The 23701-nt window shown below is 37.4% G+C and overlaps 1 protein-coding gene and 1 pseudogene across 1 annotated transcript; both read right to left on the bottom strand.

Moving 5' to 3' along the window:
- Positions 1-2230: 2230 nt before the first annotated feature.
- LOC105532369 lies at positions 2231-22617 on the bottom strand (annotated as a pseudogene).
- On the bottom strand, positions 6218-6765 carry LOC105532363 (cytochrome b-c1 complex subunit 6, mitochondrial). The gene has a single exon (XM_011970546.1). It carries the CDS (start codon positions 6688-6690, stop codon positions 6415-6417), a length of 276 nt encoding a protein of 91 aa, XP_011825936.1. The 5' UTR covers positions 6691-6765; the 3' UTR covers positions 6218-6414.
- Positions 22618-23701: the final 1084 nt, after the last annotated feature.

The raw sequence follows: 23701 nt of genomic DNA, 5'->3' as shown, positions 1-23701 counted from the left end.
ATGCACATAATTTGGAGAATACAGGACAGCAGAAAGAAGAAAGAATACAGGAAAGCAGAAAGAAGAAAGGAAAAGGAATCTATAATCCCACAGCCTAGAAATAATCAGTGTCAATGTTTTATTGAATTTCTACCAACTTTTTTCTGGAAATATGTACATTTTTTCTGTTCTTATTGAAAATTTGTGACCATTTTGTATAATATTTACATTCTTTATTTTATGAGCCTAAAATTACATCATAAGGATTTCCCAGTGAAGTCATTTCTTTCATTTCTAATAGTTGGTTGGAATTTATTAAATCATGTTCTTAATGTTGGAGTTTTAGAATATTTCTAATTTTTGACATTACAGATAACAAGTAAACAGACTTAAACCTATATGTATGTTTGAATAGTTGATTATTTCTATAGAATATGTTTCTAGAAAGGGACTCACTGGGACAAAGGATCTAGTTTTCTTTTTTAAGGCTTCTAATGCAAATTACCAAATTGCTTTCCCAAAAGAATGTATCCATTACGATTGAAAGTATGTGAAAGTGCCCATGTCACCTTACTTTTAACAATATTGATCATTACAATTTTAAATCTTTGCTTATTGATAGAATTCATTTTATTTAAATATGCATATTACTATATGACATTCTCATAAAGTGAATTTAGGCATGCTTAATGACTTCTTTTGTTGTTCAGCACTGTCCTTTTGTTGTGGTCATCTCTGTATTTGCCATCATCTTTTCAATCCTATGATGATGATCATGATGATGATGTCATTGATAATAACGATGACAATGATAACTAACCTTTGATGACTATTGTTTTCCATATATGTATATGTTTATATATCCATGCACTCTTGAGGGGCGGTGTGGTTTAATAGAAAGTGAATAGATTTGCTAACAACAAGATTTACTTTTGAATTCTGGCTCCCCTTTCTACCACCACCTGATAATTTTGGCGAAGTCATGTCTTCTCCAAGTCTCAGTTTTCTCCTCTCAAAGATAATGAGATTGAGACTGACACTGAACATTGTCTGGTAATCACATGCGATAATGCAGGTAAGACACTTAGTCAAACTTGCTGGTGCTCTGAGGGTGTTAGTTTCTTTCCCTCATCAAGACTATTTGTTGGATAAAGTATCTAGTATAGCAGATTGGTGAGTGCCTAAGAAATGCTACTTAAACTCGAAAGCCTCATGAACATAAGAGTGGGATAGCAGAAAAATCTCAGACTCTGGAGCTAGAAGGCAGGGGTTAGTAATAACTGTCTGTTTCCAGTTGTGCCTCATATAAATGCAGGTGACAAAATTCATTTTATTAGCTGGTTGTAAGTGTGAAATGTTAGCGGTAGGAAATATAATTGTCTTATTTTTCTAAGCGTTAGTGAAAATGTAAGGCAGACATTTAAAATAGGGTTTAGTCAGCTGGGCGCGGTGGCTCACACCTGTAATCCCAGCACTTTGGGAGGCTGAGGCGGGCAGATCATGAGGTCAGCAGATCGAGACCATCCTGGCTAACATGGTGAAACCCTGTCTCTACTAAAAATCCAAAAAGTAGCTGGGCGAATTGGCGGGCGCCTGTAGTCCCAGCTACTTGGGAGGCTGAGGCAAGAGAATGGCGTGAACCCAGGAGGCGGAGCTTGCAGTGAGCCAAAATCGCGCCACTGCACTCCAGCCTAGGTGACAGAGCGAGACTCCATATAAAAATAAATAAATAAAATAGGGTTTAGTACCCTTCTCTTTTACAATAACTTTTATTGATAAAAAAAATTTGTAAACTGCAAAGAAAAAATAAAACTAGTAAGTTTCACCTATTCCCATAATGAAAATGTTGAGGATGTCCTGAAAATAATTTAAATTTACAACCATTAAGTGTCAGCATTATTTAGGCGACAGGCAGAGGCTTCAGTGACTCCATGTTATAATTATGGTTGTTTAAATAGACTTTATCCATTTATTTAGTCAAAGGTGAGTGTTCTCTTTTAAAGAAGGCTGCGTGACTCTGATCATTCAGATTTGCTGTAATCAACATAATTTGACTTCAGCAAAATAGGAAATGCAAAGCAACTATTTTCAGCTTCTCACAGTAAGATCTTACATGTGCTGCATGCAAAGACTGAACAGGTAATGGAAAAACGAAGGCACTCTAATTTTTTCTCATCTTTCCACTTTTTCATTCTCTGCTAGACAACCCACTACTGTAGAATACAAAGCAAAACAAAAACCAACTTTAAATCTACCTTTTCCCAGAGTGAAGCAGGTCAAATCCTTCATTTATTTTTTCAAAAGGTAAAACATTGGTTATTAGTGCATCCAATGAAAACTTCTTAGCCATAAAGTCAGCCACAAGTCTGGGGACAGATTCTTTACTCTTAAAGCCTGAAAAGAAGACAATATCATTGTTAGATTCAACCAGGGGTAAATAGGAGAACTGAAGAGAAGATTTTCCAAATAAATGAAAGTTTAGAAAAAGTGCATTCCAGACTGCTATAACTGAGGTTAATAAGAGATAGAGTAACTTCAATATCTTTTACAGTGCTTTGACCTAGAAAAAAATTTGCAGATAACAAGTGGTCTTACTATCTTTCTCGAAGAGATGTTGTAGTACAGATGCTTATGCCCAAAGTTAAGGAGCAAATTTATCAGTTGTCCTAATTTGGGTGTAGGTACGAAATATTGTTGTAGATTTCTATGTCCTACTAGAAATTTCTATGCCTTACAGAGTCACAGGTTCGAAAACAGATGGAGATGAAAGAAAGGTCCTGGTTAGCGGTGACATTAGAAAAGTCTATTTTGGGACCTTCTGTCTGCATTAGTTCTACATCTAGTAGATTTGCAGCCTATAAATAGGATAGGAATTTTAATTTATTTTTGACCACATTGCTTTTAAAAACCTTGCCTTGTCACTTGTAAAAAGGGAGAAATTTTAAGGTTAATGAGAATTTGGCTCTGAAACCTAACTACATACCACCAAAAACAGCCCCCTTCCAGGTGCATCCAGTCAGTAGCAGCACAGGGTTCATTGAGAGGTTTTGGGAATCAGGAGGTACCCCTAAAATGACACTTGTGCCACATGCCTCATGACAACATAACAGGGAAGCCATCTGGAATAAAGTGAATATTTAGCATCCTTAATGTGGAGTCACATAGTTCCTACTCATAATGCACAATATCATGTAATAGGCTTAGCTGGATTGTGACTGTGTAGAGGGAAGAGATCATGTCCTTTGCTCCTTCATCCCCCCGCTCTTTTTTTTTTTTTTTTTTTTTGCATAGAATAGTGCTGTGGATTTAGGAAATGCCCAGAAAGTGGTTTTTGAATGAAAGAATAGATGAATAACTTGGTGTGCACTTAATTCTTTCTAATAAAGAAATGAAGAGGAAAACATCATTACAAACATATATAAAGTCTGATTCCTTATATAAGCATACAATTTCATCATCACAAAATTCTTAGGCAATCTGTGAGTGAGTTAATTCATTTTTCATTCATTTATTAAGTAGTTATTTTGAACTCAGTACTTTCAAGCAGATATTTTAACGGTGAACAAGTGAAATGATTATATCACCAAAATTAGTCTCTTGTCCACTTGATGGCCTCCATTTTAAATGGACTCCTATTCTGTCCATATATGAAATGGACATGTTTTAAATATTGTTTTTATCTCCCCAAATGTATATCGGTGTTACATTGAAATGCACTGATTATTCAGGAACCTCAAAAGACAGTCTAGAAAGAATTCTCTAGTCAGGATTTTGAACATGTTCTGTAGCAACAAAATGGTTTAGAATCCTCCCAAGATATGTAATGATTCGTTCTTTGATTTTGGATTCTGAGCTTTGGAAGACCAGACATCCTCAGAACATGTGGCTGTGAGATATTTGGTATCTTGAGATAAGGTACACTCCAGTTGCACATGAGAAAATGGACAGAAATATAGAAAAAGAGCATAAAGAGAAAAGCCATAGCCCTGGAAAAATTGAATTCTCTTGACACTTTATTACTCTGTGGCATCTGTCCCAGGTCAAGGCTGCCAAAAGCTTTGATCTCTGGGGTTCTGCTCCCTGTTACCCACACTGCTGGACCTTTTAGAAAACCTCAGCAATGGAAACCTGTTGGTCTCTGGAGACTTTTTTAGTAGGATTCTAGAGAATTCTAGGTAGGTGAAATATAACTAGAGATGTGTTTCCCATTGCGATTGATATTTGTAATTATTTGAAAGTAAATCATGTATAAGCCAAAGATGATATAAGCACTGCAAGATTGGAAATAATATTTGATATCAATAATGCCAACTGAGGTTAGGTGTGCTTGCTCATGCCTCTAATCCCTGGATTTCTGGAGGCTGAGGTAGGAGAATTACTTGGGCCCAGGAGGTAGAGGCTGCAGTGAGCTATAATCATGTCACTGCACTTCAGCCTGGATGGCAGAGTGAGACCCTGACTCAAAAAAAAAAAAAAAAAAAGGCAGCTGACATTTATTGGAAGCTTACCATATGACAGGTGGCACTGTGCTAAGTATGTCACATGTATTGTCTTATGTAATCTATAAACAATGCTATGAGATATGTAGCTCTTAAGTTTGGGGGTAGTAAAAATCTGTTGATTTTTAAAATATTCAGTCCAACTACTATTGGATGCCATCTACGTGCCAGGCACTGTCCTGTCTCTGTGGTAAAATATAGTGATATATTAAAGCAGTCACTTTCCTTAGAGTACATTTCCCGTCAATAAAATAATAGTTGGTCTAAAATTGCTCATTTCTTTTGGCCAAAGAATAATATGTATAAAAAGTTTGGAATTAATCAAGAACATATACAAAATTGTTAAACTGTTTTCCTTAAAATTGTGGGAGAAAAATAAAACTAGCCAATTTGAGAGCATAATTCTTATTATTTATAGTTACTTGAGTTTCAAGTTTCAACTGAAAATTAATAAAGTAAATTTGTAATGATACAGTTAAGAAAAACAAGCCGCTTTTCTTTCCTCAAGAGGAAATACGACTTGAGACAAGTTTGTGTAGCTGATTCAATGGTAGATTTTTCATAACAATAAATTAAATAAGCCAGTTAACAAACAGATGATGGGAAATTTCCATTCATCATTTAAAATATTCTTTATATATAATATGTATATTCTGTTGCCTAAAAACATCCTCCAGGTTGCAGAGGCAGAAATCTCAGGGCATGTCATGGTACATACCACGGTGTCAAGCCGACCGATGACTTCAAATGAAAAATCCACACCTCCATCAGTCATTTCCTTTAGCACCACTTGGATGGGTTTCTTGTAGTCTTGAGGGTTGATGCATTCAGTGGCACCCAACTCTTTGCCTTTGCAAATTTGTCCTTGTTGATGTCCATTGCAATGATCCTGGCCACTCCAGCTGATTTACAGCCCATAACAACAGATAGGCCGACCCCTCCCAGGCCAAACACAGCACAGGTAGAGCCTGGGGTGACCTGTGCTTTTGGAAAACGCAAAAATGGATTAAGTAATGATTGTTAGAAAGTGCCTAAGCTTTATAAAATGCCATGCCTAGTGTTTATCAAATGCTGCTCAGACTCTTCTGTCCAACCTGTTATCAAAACCTCTTTTGGCTTCAGTTGATTCATGTTTAAATTCAGGGGGTTGAACTTGTCAGTGGTTCTTAAACTGCTGTATATTGGATTCATCTGGGGAGATTTAAGACCATCCCACTATCCAGGCCACAGTCCATGCCAATTAAATGAGAATCTCTGTAGGTGGAACTCAACTGGGAACCAGGGGACTGGATGCTCTTTGAGATCCAGATGGCAGTGATTACAATCTTGAAGGGACTCCCAATTGCTGAAATCCCTTGATAGCCGGCTTCAGTATCTCATACATACACAAAGGCAATATTTGGAAAATAAAATAAGTGGAAAAGGCTACTCCAGGAGACAGAAAAATTTCCATTAAACCCTCAATAATTAACTTGTTGGTTCATTAGCATTCGATAGTCGTGAAGAGTATATCCCTGCTTTAAACATACACTAGTGAAAACACACAATGAAACGTTTGTCTGTATTTTAATAATGAATACAACCTATTGTTATGAGTATTCTCATCTTCTGTTCTTGCATAGGCTTACTTAGACCGACTGCTAAAATGGATGAGGCAATTGAACAAAGGACTAACTGCTAAAGTCACAGAAATTTGGGAAAGATATGCTCTAAATTGTTTTTTTATTTTTTTATTTTTATTTTTTTTGCAGATCACAGAACTTTTATTAAGATGGAATCACTGCGAATTACATAGAAGCTACCAGCCTAAGCCAAAATCCATGAGGTTCATGTGAACTTACAGTTATACAAATAAGAAACAAATGGTATATCCAAAACCATAAGGAAATATTCTGATGCCCAGAAGATGAAGGCTGGGGTGAATAAGTCCACACATTTATTTCAAGTTGTTAAAGAGTTTGTGGGCCACGCAATGGTCCCTTGCATGCAAGAAGTCTAAGAGCTCCTCCGTGCAATCCTCTTCTGTATGTGATCGAGAGGATACATGCTCATCACAGAGCTCTAGCCGCTCCCGGGCCTTTGCACATTTCTCCAACTGCTCGCATTGCTCTCTCACTGTTGTTAGGGGATCCACTAATTCCTCCTCTTCCTCTTCCTCTTCCTCAGGATCTCCGGACTCGGTAAGCATCTTTCGCTCGTCCTCCAGTCCCATGTCTGGCTACGGTTCTAGATTCAACAAGAGCAGCAACAGCGGCACCTAATCCACTTCAGGATCAAGAAGCTCTAAATTGTTTAAATTGGCTAAGGGCTATTGATTAACCTGTTCTCCCATAGTCAGCCTTCATTGTGGGTAACATACTTTACCGTCCCAAATAATCTCAGCCTTATATTCCCTTAAGGGTGTCTATTCACTCATTCATTGACCAAGTGTTATTCAATACTATGGGGTACAACACCACTTTCTATCTTATTTACAAAAATACAAGGCTTGTGACTGTGATTTAAAAGTGCTAATAATTATGTATTGTGATTTAAGATTCAGCAGGAGATTTGAGAAAGATGATGTTCTAGTCTCAGCTCTCATTTAACCAGCAGTGAGATTTGGGGCAAATATCTTTATATATCTAGACCTCAGTTTCATAAAATAAAGATACTACTAGATTTTCAGCCTACTCAGATGAGGAGCCTTTAAAGAATTTCAGCTTGAAATTGAACACTTCTGAAGTATATGTGTGGTATATGTTCATGGTAGGAGAGTTAGTTTAGCAGTGAAAAGCCATGATGAGTGAATTACGCATCACTGAAGCTTCATTACTTTCCGTCTAAGAATCCACAGAGTGGGTGAGCCTTGGTTTGGAAGTGCATCCGGTAAGGTTTTGGACTCTACTGTTGATCCTAATTCTGGGAGTAGAGGATCCGCAGACTAGATGCTCCTCAAGGGCAAACGCTTCATTTCATTTACTTTTGCTGTCTCAGAACCTAGCAGAACCTAGGGTGCCTGAGGCATGTGTAGGTGCTCTCTAATTGTTGAAAGAATTACTAGATGAATTCTCAGGCCTAACATTTCATGACCTCATAAAGAGCAAATACAGAATACTTATTGAAAATGAAATCTTTACATTTTCTTAACAGCTTTTTATCTGTGATAAACAGGTGAAATTTCTAGCCTGTGTTCTCAATTCTTTCTGGGCAATTTTTCTACTCTTCTTTTTTTTTTTTTTTTTTTTGAGGCGGAGTCTTGCTCTGTCACCCAGGCTGGAGTGCAGTGGCGCGATCTCGGCTCACTGCAAGCTCCGCCTCCCAGGTTCACGCCATTCTCCTGCCTCAGCCTCCCGAGTAGCTGGGACTACAGGCGCCCACCACCGCGCCCGGCTAATTTTTTTTTGTATTTTTAGTAGAGACAGGGTTTCACCATGTTAGCCAGGATGGTCTCGATCTCCTGACCTCGTGATCCACCTGTCTCGGCCTCCCAAAGTGCTGGGATTACAGGCGTGAGCCACCGCGCCCGGCCCCATTTTTCTACTCTTAATCAACACTTCAAATCTACAAAAATAATCTTCAAATCTTGTGAGAAATTGCTTCCCTTTTCGTTCCTGACAGTCTGCGTGTAACTGGTTTTTATCATCCATTGTCATTCTTACCTTGGCAACTTTGACTGCAGACCCATAGCCAGTTGAAAATCCACAGCCAATGAGGCAGACTTTCTCCAGGGGCAAGGCTGCATCAATTTTGGCCACTGCATTCTCATCCACCACCACGTACTGAGAGAAGCTACTAATGCCAACGAAGTGGTGGATGGACTTCACCCTGCAGGTGAACCTCCTGGTGCCATCCTGCAGGGTCCCCCGAGGATTGCTCACACTGGACAATGCAATATAGAGACACACAAAGGAATGAGACAGGAGCATAACTATTGTGCACACTCAGTATCTGAGCAAAGAGAGCATCAGAAACCTACTCGTTTTTCAAGCAGTAGTTGCTTTCCAGATTTTGAGAGTCTGCATTTTCCACACTGAGGAATAAGAAGTGGGATGACTTTATCACCTGGAGAGGGATACAACAAATTCTTTTACAATTTCTATCCAGGTATTAATAGAACAAAAACTTAAAGCTCACATGTCTTTAAAACATTAGAAGCTGGCCAGGCGCAGTGGCTCACGCCTGTAATCCCAGCACTTTGGGAGGCCAAGGTGGGCAGATCACCAGGTCAGGAGATCGAGACCATCAAACCCCGTCTCTACTAAAAATACAAACAAATTAGCCGGGCGTGGTGATGGGCGCCTGTAGTCCCAGCTACTCGGGAGGGTGAGGCAGGAGAATGGCGTGAACCCGGGAGGCGGAGCTTACAGTGAGCGGAGATCGCGCCACTGCACTCCAGCCTGGGCGACACAGTCAGACTCCGTCTCAAAAAAAAAAAAAAAAAAAAAAAAATTAGAAGAATGTGTCTTTAAAAGTCTCCAAAAACTACAGTCCAATCACAACTATGTCATTTGTCATTGCCTGCCACAGCCTTGTTTATACGTTTGGGTTTATAAGTGCCTGAAGATTCCTAAAGAGGAAATGCAAATATGGGAAACAACATGGATTGGAAAAATTGCTTTCACTGTGTTAACTTGTATGCAGTGTATCAATTTCTCCTGGAGGCTTTACAGACATTTAATTTAACCCTTAACTATTTAAATCTTACTGTAAGTATAAATATAAATTTTAGTTGAAAGTAGGGTATAATAGTGCCACTAGATGTTGGTAAGGCCTGTTTTTTATTATAGTTTGATTTACAATAAAAATGAGAATTTTGAACTAATTCTTTTCAAAGTGACTAGGTTTATCTTTATTATGAAATGAATGCTTTTAAAATATTCTTAGTTCTTTTTTGAGGAAAACTAACAAAAATGGGACAAAGAATAATTTCAGAAATTCCTCTGGAAATTTCAACCCTCTACAATAGGTTAGGAACTTTTAGGATAAGAACTGACTTTGAAATGTTTTTAGCTGGTGATAATTTGTGAATTATTTACTGTTCCTATTGTGGTGGAGGGAGAAGGGGTGAAAAGTAAGGGTGTCATTTTGTTATTAATTTCTGACTAAAGAAATTAGTAAGAGCTGAAACTCAAATTAAACAGTTCATTTTATTTTCCTGTTCACAGTTCAAATAAGTATTTGGTAAGGTGGCAGGTCCAATCTAGCAGCAAAAGTGATTTTTAAAAATTAAACATAATTTTTATTTTTAATCATCTACACTACCTATTCCACAAGACCAAGAAAAATGGTTGGCCCATAACATTTTATATGTAAAATTCATGTGAAAATGATGGTATAGAAACGTCCTAGTTATTCCCCCTGTATAATTAGCAATCCATAACCAGTGGCATTTAAGCATGGCTAAAGGTAATAAGGCAGATATTGTTGATGGCGGGATGGTTCCTTCTATGTCTCTCATTTCCTTTCACCTAGTCTGTTTCATTGATTCCATGCTCAGGAAGAGAGACCATGTTGGAAGAGGAAATTGGTGAAGGGGCTGCATAGGTCACCTAAGAAAAGTTCATGTTCTTTCGGCTCTAGCCATGTAGCCTCCATTTTGTGAACTCAGCACAGAACAATGTCCATACTTATGCTTTTTCCCTCCTCCCATTTCTAGTTGTCTCGGCCCTGACAGAAGACAGTGTTCAGCAACACTAACATGGAAGTTACTAGATTATGAATGCCACACTGGTAGGCACTGTGTCCCTTTTGATCCTCACGTATCTCCAGACACTAACCTGGTGCCTGGCGTCTAGGAGATACTCAGTACATAATGGTTGAAGGGTAGAATACATGAGTGACTGAATGCATACATGCTTGAGTCAGGCAGGCCGAGAGGGAAAGAGGAAAACACCTGAAGTCCTGGCTGCATGGTGACCTTGTGCAAGCCCTTTCGTCTCTCATTGCCTCTGTTTCCTCATCCAGGCTGGGAAATCTTAGGATGGTGAACCAAGCATGTTCCCTGAGTGTGAATCCTGTACCTGGTTTGACTGTAGTCACCCCTTCTCCAGCGCTCTCCACTATGCCAGCTGCCTCATGGCTTAAAATCACAGGGAGTGGGGTCACCGTGGTACCACTAACCACTTGGTCATCTGTGCTACAGATTCCTACACCACCATCTACAGAGTAAAGAGAAGATGTTTAGATTCAGAAAAGATCGTGAGTCTCAGATGAATTTAAAAATCCCAGTTTCCTGAAATTGTGCTTTCAAAATGTTTTCAAGGGTTTTGCTAATCCTACTATTCCCAAATAGGAAAGATTGAGTTTATCCTCAAGGTTATCCAGGCTGAAACCCTCCTCTACCTTCCTTTCTTGAATTAAACAATTTAGAATAATCTGTGAAGTAATTGATACTGAATTAGTTACATCTTAAATAATATACAAGAATGCATACTTTAAAAAAATAGAAGTAGAAATTGCAAATTAACACATAGAAAATATCTAATGCTAATTGATTTTGAAGTCTTGATACATATCCCTTTGAAATTTTTTTCTGTCTTTTACTGGAATTATATTGTATGTATTCTTTGATCACTTTTTAAAAATTTAATAATTTATATTTATACCTTTCTGTCACAACAAGTGTATTCTATTTGCTGGTTGATTATATATAAAAAAAGTCTTAGTGGATTTTTGGTTGTCCGTTTTTAACTTTTCTGAGTTGTTTTTTTTTTTTTCACATCTTCCATCCTTTTATTGAAAAAAATTTTAAATGGCAGTTAATAAAAGGCACAAACAAATCAACAGGGATATACTAGTAGAAAACACAATATAAAATTAAAATGCCATTGGCTTCTTTAATTGGTTAAAAGCGCAAAATGTAACAGGCAAAAGGTCTGTTTCAAACAAATTTAAAAGCCATGTGTGTGTGTTTTTTTTTTTTTTTTCCTTGTTTTTTGTTTTTGTTTTTGTTTCGAGACGGAGTCTCACTCTGTAGCCCAGGCTGGAGTACTGTGGTGGGATCTCGGCTCACTGCAAGCTCCGCCTCCTGGGTGCAGGCCATTCTTCTGCCTCAGCCTCCTGAGTAGCTGGGACTACAGGCGCCTGCCACCATGCCTGGCTGAGTTTTTGTGTTTTTTAGTAGAGATGGGGTTTCATCATGTTAGCCAGGATGGTCTTGATCTCCTGACCTCATGATCCGCCTGCCTCAGCCTCCCAAAGTGCTGGGATTACAAGCAAAAGCTGTGTTTTTTAAATTCTCACCAAATCAGATATATACACACCCTCAAAAATAGTGTGTGAAGGAAAGCTGTCATACTCAAGAAGTTGTATTCTGAATTTTTCAAGGAAACACTTGTTGAAATAGGAATTCACAAAGTCAACAACAGATTAATAATTTTAAAAAATTGAGTCTTAAAATGCTAATTGGCCCAAAGCTATACTATATAATGTATTGCTAGGTACAAAGGAAAAAATCTGTACTGCTTTTAGCAAAACTGCTTTCCCAGAAAAGCAAATTAAAATAATGCAATCAGCAGACCAAGGAGACTACGGCCTGACATCAGAGCTACAACTTCTCACATCTATGTTAGAAAATCCTATTTATCCAGAATAGACTAAAATTTCAGGGCAAAACAGAGACTTTTTAACATTTCTTACTTTACCCATTTTAAGTTCTTTTTATCTCCCCCACCCCCGAAGTCAGTAATTCAGCAAGATTCAGCAGAAAGAGGGCTACTTTTAGAATTTGCTATTTTGTTTTTCTTTCTATGGCGAGACTGTCATGACTGTCATGGAGCCTGGATATTTCAGGCTTATATGCATCCACGACCAGTGAATCCCATTGTGGTCAAAAAACTTAGCCATGGACTTGGTGAACTTGGCTTCCCGCTGCCGCTTTGTTTTTCCACTGATGAAGGTCAGCTTCAAGGTGTATTTGTCATCAAACCTTTTAAGATGGAGGACAGTTGCCAAATATCGTCAGGATCCATTCCTGTAGGATCTTTCCTTTTTGGCAGAATCACCCAAAGAGTTTTTCACGGCGGATCCATCCTACTTGTCAATTTTTACAGGCTTATCATCTATCTTCAAACAAGCCGCTAGGGCCACTGCCTGTCTTGCAGCGGGAACCACCGCCAGCCCCACTACTGCCTCCCTTACCACCACTTCTCCCGCCCTGGGCAGCTGCCGCCACCATCTTGTCCACCTTGGCGTCTCCCTCCCCTCTGACTTGTCCCTTTTCTGAGTTTTTTAAAATTTAAATACAAATGGAAAAATGTGTTTCACCTTAATACGAACTTCATGGGCCTTACCTCTAGAAAAGCGATTCTTTAACTCCCATAGCACAGCTGCTTTGCATTTGATTACCTATAAAATCAGAGAGATGGTACCAGTGTTTTCCCACTCTTGAAGTCAGAAATTGTGTCATTTCATCTTTGTACATGCAACATCTACTCCTATGTCTGGTACCTAACAAGTGCTCCATAGAAATGATCTCCTCTGGCTTATAAAGAGAATAAAAATACCTTTTAAAGAAGCATGTAATCACAACACTTTGGGAGGCCGGGGCAGCGTATCACAATGTCAGGAGTTCGAGACCAGCCTGGTCAACACGGTGAAACCCCGTGCCTACTAAAAATACAAAAAAAAATTAGCTGGGCGTGGTGGTGGGCGCCTGTAATCCCAGCTACTAGGGAGGCTGAGGCAGGAGAATCGTTCGAACCCTGGAGGTGGAGATTGCAGTGAGCTACATATTAAAATGTGATTACATATGTGATTACATATAAAAATAGATAAACACAGTTAAGTATAATAACACACTAAGATAAAATGGAATACATTCATTAAGGCCATCCTTATGTTGCTGTTGCTTTTTTTCTCCAAAGATGTTTAATCTTGCTTGACATTTCCTAATGCTGTGCTGAAAACGTTTGTTTAGCTACAACTATTGACTGGTACATGAAGTTCCATGTCACCTTCATTTTGCTGACAGAGTTAGTATCTGTTCACATAAAATACACTGCTTTCTTGGTCAATTTTCTGCTTAGGCCAACAGGATCTGACTCTATAAGAATATATTTACCTTCTTGCATGGGATGACGTCTCTTTCTCCTTGTATTTGCCTATTCTCCTCTTTTAATTTTCTCTCTTCACCACTTCTGTGTGTTACTTGTTTCCAACACCCATTTGCAACTTAGCTTTCGCAGCCTGTTCCGTTATTTGATTTATGTGTAGAGACTCTTTCTAGCTTTGGTTTGAGCCCCAGATTACAGAGGTTAGAGTTGGTGGGGTGTGTGTGTGTGTGTGTGTGTGTGTGTGTGTGTGTGTATACACTCAGACCCACACATACATATTTCAAAATTGGAGTCACTGTGTGTTTGAATTTCTAGCTAACAGATCTTATCCATAGATGTTCTAAAAATAAAAGATGAACACATATTTCCAGTGCTTGGCAGTGTACTGTAATATCTGTCTTCATTGTGGTAAAGCAAGTAAAATTCACAGAACTCTTTCTAGACAGAATCAACAAAATTGCAAATATTATTTTAAAAATTCAATTAAAATGTATCCTTCCAACAATTCATTTTCATTATTTATTTGTCAAATTATTCAACTTTGCAGGATGTTCAACATGGTCAATGCCAAAATAAATATCAGAATACTTGGAAGTAAGGTACTAATAGTAGGAGTTCCTGATTATCAGGTGCTTATGATGTGACAGGCACATTGTGGCCTCTGCTGGATGAGTTATATACATTATATTTATATTTGAAATTTATTTATTTTTAATTTAAATAGTTTTTGGGATACAAGTGGTTTTTGGTTACCTGGGTAAGCTCTTTAGTGGTGATTTCTGAGATTTTTGTGCACCCTTCACTCAAACAGTATACACTGCACCCAATATGTAGTCTTATATCCCTCACCTCCCCTCTCAACCTTCCTCCTTGAGTTCCCAAAGTTCATTATATCATTCTTAAGCCTTTGCATCTTCATAGCTTAGCTCCCTTTTATAAATGAGAACATATGATGTTTGGTTTTCCATTTCTGAGTTACTTCACTTAGAATAATGGTCTCCAGCTCCATTCAGGTTACTGCAAAGGCTATTATTTTATTTTATTCTGTTTAATGGCTGAGTAGTAGTCCATGGTGTATACATACCATATTTTCTTTATCTATGTTTGTCGATGGGCATTTAGTTTGGTTGCATATTTTTGTAATTACAAATTGTGCTGCTATAAACAACATGCATTACTTTTAAGCCTCACAAGGATGTTACCAGAACAGTACTATTGAATTATTGACTTTATTTTAAGTTGGGAATTATGTTAAATAACCAAACATCAGAATAATTGGTGTTTTTGAGGAAGAAGAGAAATCTAAAGGTTTGCAAAACATTTGAGAGAATAAGCAGGGAAAACTTCCCTGGCCTTGCGAGAGATCTAGAGATACAAATATGTGAAGCCAAAAGAATCCCTGAGAAACTCTTCACAAAAAGGTCACCACCTAGGCCCATACTCATCAGGATGAAGGAAAGAATCTTAAGAGCTGTGAGGCAGAAGTGTCAGGTAACCTATAAAGGAAAACCTGTCAGATTAACAGCAGATTTCTCAGCAGAAACCATACAAGCTAGAAGAGATTGGGATCCTTCCTTTGACCTCCTTAAACAAAACAATTATCAGCCAAGAATTTTGTATCCATCAAAACTAAGCTTCCTAAATGAAGGAAAGATACAGTCTTTTTCAGATAAACAAATGCTGAGAGAACCAGTCATTACCAAGCCAGAACTACAGGAACTGCTAAAAGGAGCTCCAAATCTTGAAACAAATGCTGGAATCACATTAAAAGAGAGCCTCTTTCAAACATAAATCTGACAGGACCTATAAAACAACAACATGATGAAAAAGAAAAAAGAAAAAAAACCAAGGGATACAGGAAACAAATGGCACAATGAATAGAATAGCACCTCACATCTGAATACTAACTTTGAATGTAAATGACCTAAATGCTCCACTTAAAATATATAGAATGGCAGAATGGATAAGAATTCACCAACAAAGTATCCACTGTCTTCAAGAGACTCTCCTGACACATAAGGACTCACATAAACTTAAGGTAAAGAGGTGGAAAAAGATATTCCATGCAAATGGCAACCAAAAGTGAGCAAGAGTAGCTATTCTTATGTCAGACAAAACAAATTTTAAAGCAACAGAAGTTAAAAAAGACAAAGAGGGATATTATATAATGATAAAAGTACCAGTCCAACAGAAAAATATCACAATCCTAAATATATAAGCACCTAACACTGGAGCTCCAAAATTTACAAAATGATTACTACTAGACCTAAGAAATGAGATAGACAGCAACACAATAATAGTAGGAGATTTCAATATTCCACTAACAGCACTAGACAGGTCATCAAGACAGAAAGTCAGCAAAGAAACAATGGACTTAAACTATAGCCTACAACAAATTGACTTACCAGATACTTATAGACCATTCTGCCCAACAACTGCAGAATATACATTCTATTCGTCAGCACATGGAACATTCTCCAAGGTAGACCATATGATAGATGACAAAACAAGTCTCAATAAATTTAAGAAAATTGAAATTATGGCAGGTAGTCAAATAAAATTTGAAATCAACTCCAAAAGGAATCCTCAAAACTATGCAAATACATGAAAATTAAATTACCTGCTCTTGAATGATCATTGTGTCAACGATGAAATCAAGATGGAAATTAAAAAGTTATTTGAACTGAATGATAATAGTGACACAACCTGTCAAAACCTCTAGGATACAGCAAAGTGATACCAGGAGGAAAATTCATAGCATTCATTAAATGTCCCCATCAAAAAGACTGAAAGAACACAAATAGACAATCTCAAGTCACACCTCAAGGAGATAGAGAAACAATAGCAAACCAAACCCAAACCCAGCAGAAAAGAAATAATCAAGATCAGAGCAGAACTAAATGAAATTGAAACAAAAAAATACAAAAGATAAATTTTAAAAAGCTGGTTCTTTGAAAAGATAAATAAAATTGATAGACCATTGGCAAGATTAACTACAAAAAGAAGAGGGAAGATCCAAATAAATTCAATTAGAAATGAAATGGGAAAAATTACAACCAATACCACAGAAATACAAAAAATCATTGAAGGCTACTATGAACACCTTTTTGTGCATAAACTAGAAAACCTAGAGGAAATGGATAAATTCCTAGAGAGATATAACTGATCTAGATTAAATCAGTAGGTAATAGATACTCTTAACAGGCCAATAACAAGCAGTGCATTTGAAATGATAATTAAAAAGTTAGCAACAAATAAAGAAAAAAGCCCTAGACCAGACGTATTCACAGCTGAATTCTATCAGACATTCAAAGAAGAATTGGTATGTATCCTATTGACGCTATTCCAAATGATGGAGAAAGAGGGAATCTTCCTTAAGTCAACCATGAAGCCAGTGTCACCCTAATACCAAAACGAGGAAAGGACATAAGAAAAAAACAAAGCTACAGACCAATATCTCTGATGAAGAAATTCTCAACAAAGTACTAGTGACCTGAATCCAACAGTATATCAAAAAGATAATCCATGATGATCAAGTGGGTTTCATACCAGGGATGCAGGGAAGGTTTAACATATACAAGTCAATAAATGTGATACACCACATAAACAGAATTAAAAACACAAATCACATGACCATGTCAATAGATGCAGAAAAAGCATTTGATAAAATCCAGCATTCTATATGATTAAAACCCTCAGCAAAATGGGCATAAAAGGGATACACCTTAAGGTAATAAAGGCCATCTATGACAAACCCACAGCCAACATAATACTGAATAGGGAAAAGTTGAAAGCATTTCCTTGAGAACTGGAACAAGACAAGGGTGTCTACTTTCTCCACTTCTATTCAACATAATACTGGAAGTCCTAGATAGAGCAATCAGATAAGAGAAAGAAATAAAGGGCATCCGAATCAGTGAAGAAGAAGTCAAACTGTTGCTGTTTGCTGATAATATGATCATATGCCTAGAAAATCCTAAAGACTCATCCAAAAAGCTGCTAGAACTGGTAAATGAATTCAGCAAAGTTTCAGGATACAAAAGTAATGTACATAAATCAATAGCCTTGCTATATACAAACAGTGGCCAAGCTGAGAATCAAATCAAGAACTGAACCCTTTTACAATAGCTGCAAAAAAATTAAATACTTAGTAATACACTTATCCAAGGAGGTGAAATACCTCTACAAGGAAAACTACAAAACACTACTGAAAAAAACATAGATGACACAAACAAGTGGAAATACATCCCATGATCATGAATGGTGGAATCAATATTGTGAAAATGACCACACTGCCAAAAGCAATCTACAAATTCAATGCAATTCCCATCAAAATACCACCATTGTTCTTCACAGAGCTAGAACAAACAATCTAAAATTCATGTGGAACCAAAAAAGGCTCCACATAGCCACCGCAAGACTAAGCAAAAAGAACAAATCTGGAGACAATGAGTTACCCGACTTCAAACTTTTCTGTAAGGCTATATTAACCAAAACAGAATGGTACTGGTATAAAAACAGGCTTGCAGACCAATGGAACAGAACAGAGAACCCAGAAATAAACCCAAATACTTATAGCCAACTGATCTTTGATAAAGCAAAGAAAAACATAAAGTGGGGAAAGGACACTCTATTCAACAAATGGTGCTGGGATAGTTGACAAACCATATGTAGAGAATGAAACAGGATCTTCATCTCCCATTTTATAAAGAAATCAACTCAAGATGGATCAAAGACTTAAATCAAATACCCAAAGTCATAAAAATTCTCGAAGATAACATTGGAAAAACCCTTCTAGACATTGGCAGAGATTTCATGATCAAAAACCCAAAGCAAATGCAACAAACACAATGGTAAATAGACAAGACTTAATTAAGCTAAAAAGTGTCTGCACAGCAAAAGAAATAATTAGTAGATTGAACAGACAACACACAGAGTGGGAGAAAATCTTGGCAATCTATACATCTGACCAAGGACTCATATCCAGAATCTACAAAGAACTCAAACAAATCAGCAAGAAAAAACAAACAATCCTATTCAAAAGAGGGCTAAGGATATTAGTAGACAATTCCCAAAAGAAAATAAGCAAATCACCAACAAACAAATGAAAAAATGCTCAATATCACTATTGATTATGGAAATGCAAATCGAAACCACAGTATTAGGCCACCTTACTCCTGTAAGAATGGCTGTAAACAAAAAATCAAAATAATGGATGTTGGTGTGGATATGGTGAACAGGGAACACTTGTACACTGTTGGTGGGAATGTAAACTAGTACAACCACTTGGAAAACAGTGAGGAGATTCCTTAAAGAACTAAAAGAAGATCTACCATTTGATTCAGCAATCCCACTACTGGGTATCTACACAGAGGAAAAGAAGTCATTATATGAAAGAGAAATACTTGCACAACCATTCTTATAGCAGCACAATTCACAATTGCAAAAATATAGAGCCAGTCCAAATGCCCATCAATCATTGACTAGATAAAGAAAATGTATATTTTCATTATACACACACACACACACACACATACACACACACACACACACAAACAATGGAACACTACTCAGCCATATAAAGCATCTAAATAGTGGCATTGGTAGCAACCTGTATGGAATTGGAGAACATTATTCTAAGTGAAGTAACTCAGGAATGAGAAACCAAATATATTTTCACACAAGTGGGAGCTGAGCTATGAGGATGCTAAGGCATTATCATTGTATGATACAATGGACTTTGGGGACTCAGTGACGAGGGAGGGAGGGGGATCAGGGATAAAATACTACACATTGGGTATGGTGTACACTGCTTGAGTGATGGATACACCAAAATCTCAGAAATCACCACTAAAGAGCCTATTCATGTAACCAAACACCACCTGTTCCCCCAAAACCTATTAAAATAGAAAAAGTAAATAAGTAAAAATCTGTTATCAATCCCAAAATAATATTATCAATCACAAAAAAGGATTTATCAGGAAAGATGAGGTGCAATTGAGAGGTATAGATGCGATCAACAGTATAGACAAATAATATTGACTATCTTTTTTTCCTTTAATACACCCTTTTATACATTTTTCTGTTTAATCCTCTCTCACATCTGGAGACTTAGCATTTAAGGGAATTGTAGCCACTACCACCTTGTTTTCAAGGCCCAAATGAATTTGGAAATGTGGTATTTGCTTACGAGCTTCTATCACTTTGTGAACACAATGGCCAAAAGTACTTTGGGATAAACTCCATAGAGTCAGGAGATCTTTGTTTTTTTTTCCTCCTCCTCCTTCTCCTTCTCCTCCTCCTCCTCCCTCTTTGTCATCTCATTTCTTCTTCTTCATCATCTCCTTCCTCCTCCTCCTTCTTCTTCTTCTTTCTTCTTCTTTTTTTAAATTATTCTTTAAATTCTGGGATACATGTGCAGAACATGCAGGTTTGTTACATAGGTATACACAAGACATGGTGGTTTGCTGCACCCATCAACCTATCATGTACATTAGGTATTTCTTCTATCTGTTATCTGTCTCTATCTCTATCTTCTATCTTCTATCTGCTATCTGTCTCCTAGCCCCCACCCCTCAACAGGCCCTGGTGTGTGATGTTCCCCTCCCTGTGTCCATGCATTCTCATTGTTCAACTCTCACTTAAGAGTGAGAACATGTAGTGTTTGGTTTTCTATTCTTGTGTTAGTTTGCTGAGAATGATAGTTTACAGCTTCATCCATGTCCCTGCAAAGGATATGAACTCATCCTTTTTTTATGGCTGCATAGTATTGCATCTTGTGTATGTGCCACATTTTCTTTATCCAGTCTAACACTGATAGGCATTTGGGTTGGTTGCAAGTCTTTGCTATTGTAAACAGTGCTGCAATAAACATACATGTGCATGTGTCTTTATAGTAAAATGATTTATAATCCTTTGGTAGATACCCAGTAATGGGATTGATGGCTCAAATGGTATTTCTGGTTCTATATCCTTGAGGAATTGTCACACTGTCTTCCACAATGGTTGAACTAATTTACACTCCCATTAACAGTGTAAAAGTGTTCCTATTTCTCTACATCCTTTCCAGCATCTGTTGTTTCCTGACTTTTTAATGATTACCACTCTAACCAGCGTGAGATGGTATCTCATTGTGGTTTTGATTTGCATTTCTCTAATGACCAGAGATGATGAGCTTTTTTTTTCATATGTTTGCTGGCTGCATGAATGTCTTATTTTGAGAAGTGTCTGTTCATATCCTTCACCCACTTTTTGATGGAGTTTTTTATTTTTTTCCTGTGAATTTGTTTAAGTTCCTTATAGATTCTGGATTTTAGCCCTTTGTCAGATGGATAGATTGCAACAATTTTCTCCCATTCTGTAGGTTTCCTGTTCACTCTGATGATAGTTTCTTTTGCTGTGCAGAAGCTCTTTAGTTTAATTAGATCCCATTAGTCCGTTTTGGCTTTTGTTGCTATTGCTTTTTGTGTTTTAGTCACGAAGTCTTCGCCCATGCCTATGTCCTGAATGGTATTGCCTAGGTTTTCTTCTGGGGTTTTTATGGTTTTAGGTCTTACATTTAAGTATTTAATTCATCTTGAATTAATCTTTATATAAGGTGTAAGAAAGGGGTCCAGTTTCAGTTTTCTGCATATGGCTAGCCAGTTTTTTCAACAGCATTTATTAAATAGGGAATCCTTTCCCATTGCTTGTTTTTGTCAGGTTTATCAAAGATCAGATGGTTGTAGATGTGTGGCATTATTTCTGAGGCCTCTGTTCTGTTCCATTGGTCTATATATCTGTAGCCTTGTAGTATAGTTTGAAGTCAGGTTGCGTGATGCCTCCAGTTTTGTTCTTTTTGCTTAGGATTTTCTTGGCTATACGGGATGTTTTTTGGTTCCATATAAAATGTAAGGTAGTTTTTTCTAATTCTGTGAAGAAAGCCAATTGTAGATTGATGGTGATAGCATTGAATCTATGTTACTTTGGGGACTATGGTCGTTTTCATTATATTGATTCTTCCTATCCATGAGCATGGAATGTTATTCCATTTGTTTGTGTTCCCTCTTATTTCCTTGAGCAGTGGTTTGTAGTTCTCTTTGAAGAGGTCCTTCACATCCCTTGTAAGTTGTATTCCTCGGTATTTTATTCTCTTTGTAGCAATTGTGAATGGGAGTTCACTTATTATTTGGCTCTCTGTCTGTTATTGGTGTATAGGAATGCTTGTGACTTTTGCATATTGATTTTGTTTGCTGAGACTTTGTTGAAGTTGCTTATCAGCTTAAGGAGATTTTGGGCTGTGATGGTGGGGTTTTCTAAATATACAATCATGGCATCTGCAAGCAGGAAGAATTTGACTTCCTGTTTTCCTAACCGAGTTCCCTTTATTTCTTTCTCTTGCCTGATTGCCCTGGCCAGAACTTCCAACACTATGTTGAATAGGAGTGGTGAGAGAGGGCATTCTTGTCTTGTGCTGGTTTTTAAGGGGAATGCTTCCAGCTTTTGCCCATTCAGTATGATATTGGCTGTGGGTTTGTCTTTCTTTAGTACCATCTGGCAACTACTCTGTGCTTACCCTTTGCCCCACCTTTTAAACATATAGATGAGCAAGCGGGAAGAGTAGGGGACATATGATTGAATGTCAATGTTCTAGTATCAGAGCACTATGGCAAGCCTGAAGCAACATCTGGAATATCCAAAGGTAACCCTATCAATCTCTAGGGGTCACAGGGCATCACTTTCCTCTGCTTCTCTCTGTGTATATGTCTTTGCAAGCCAGCCCAATTCTGTATTCCATTTCCACCAAGTACCGTATTCTAAATTCAGCTCATCCAGAGAGATTATATATTTGGTTCCGTTTGGGTCAGTGATCTCCTGTGTTGTGGGTAGAATAATGACCCCCAAAGATGCCTACTCCTAACCCCTGGAATCTAGGATTATGTTGCTTTTCATGGCAAACAACAGATTTTGTTGATGTGATTCAGTTAAAGGTCTTGAGGTTCGAAGATTAGCTTGAGTTATCCAGGTGGACCTAATGTAATCTTATGGCTTCTTAAAATTGGAGAGCTTTTCCAGGTTGTGGTCAAAGAGGGAGACGTGTCTACCCACAGACCGCAGATGGCCATGTCTGCAACAGGGGTGTGTTAATTTTCTATTGCTGATGTAACAAATTACCACAAGTGCTCTTGGAAGGTTAGTGGAAGGCAAGGACTGGCATCTCTAATGTAATTATACGGGTAATGATGAGTAGTGCAGGGATGTGAATCCAAAGCCTGGAGAAGGACAGACCAGCATCTCTGCAAGAGATCCAACTGTCTCCTTTACCTCAAGAGGTCCATAATTCACATGGACCCAAGAAAGAATATTGTAACTGGCAGAAAGTATCTTCAGTTCAAATCCTTCATTTTTGGGGTTAAATAACTTGGCAAAATGGTGAGATTAATATTATTTTAAAGATTGCTAGAAAAAAATGTAACATTTCATGTATGTGCATAAATAGTAAACTTTAAAGCATGTTTGGATATGAGGTGCCAAATGAAGAGTGGTAGACGGACTTTAGTAGCAATAAATAGAACTTGAGAATGGAATAAATACTCTATAGAATATTCCATTAAATTGAGTAAATTTTAAGTTCCTAGAGCAATTTTTGAAAATCTCACATTCAAAGCCATCAATTTCTACTCAATTAGCGTTTCATTTTGATTTTGGAACTGAAGCCCAAGATGTCGAGGGAGCTGAAATGATTGCTGGTCCTCCAGTAGCTGTGGAGCCTGGAATACTGCCAAGAAGAGCATGTGTGAGAGAGCAAAATGTTTGTTTACATTCCTCCTGTGAAGGGAGTTGGGAAATAATATAAGAAGCCCAATCCAAAAGCAAAGATGTTCCATCCAGACTTTTCTGTTAAAGCCAAACTACAAACCATCTGAATGTTCCAAAAGTGTTTCGATGATGTATTGATGTATTTTAAATTATGTGATAATATGCTTGGCAGATGCTTAAAAGTATATTTACTGAGATGATGTAGAAATACCAAGTTTTTATTAAAACAATACAGAGTAATACAAATGCTATGGTTGTCACAATATAAAACTTCCTGAAAACTCTTCCTAAAGAGCTCTTTAATGGTGAAGACTTTTTTCATTTTTGAAATTAAAAGTATAAATTTTTGTAAAATATAAATGATCACTATCTATATCTAATATTCATAAA

Source organism: Mandrillus leucophaeus, unplaced genomic scaffold, assembly GCF_000951045.1.
Source record: "Mandrillus leucophaeus isolate KB7577 unplaced genomic scaffold, Mleu.le_1.0 Scaffold951, whole genome shotgun sequence".
Classification (NCBI taxonomy): Eukaryota; Metazoa; Chordata; class Mammalia; order Primates; family Cercopithecidae; genus Mandrillus; species Mandrillus leucophaeus.
The sequence above is the reverse complement of the archived record's forward strand: the minus strand, read 5'-3'. Positions and strand labels throughout refer to the sequence as shown.

Excerpts from the sequence above, each read along its gene's own strand:
- LOC105532363 (XM_011970546.1), bottom strand. The coding sequence starts at position 6,690 with ATGGGACTGGAGGACGAGCGAAAGATGCTTACCGAGTCCGGAGATCCT.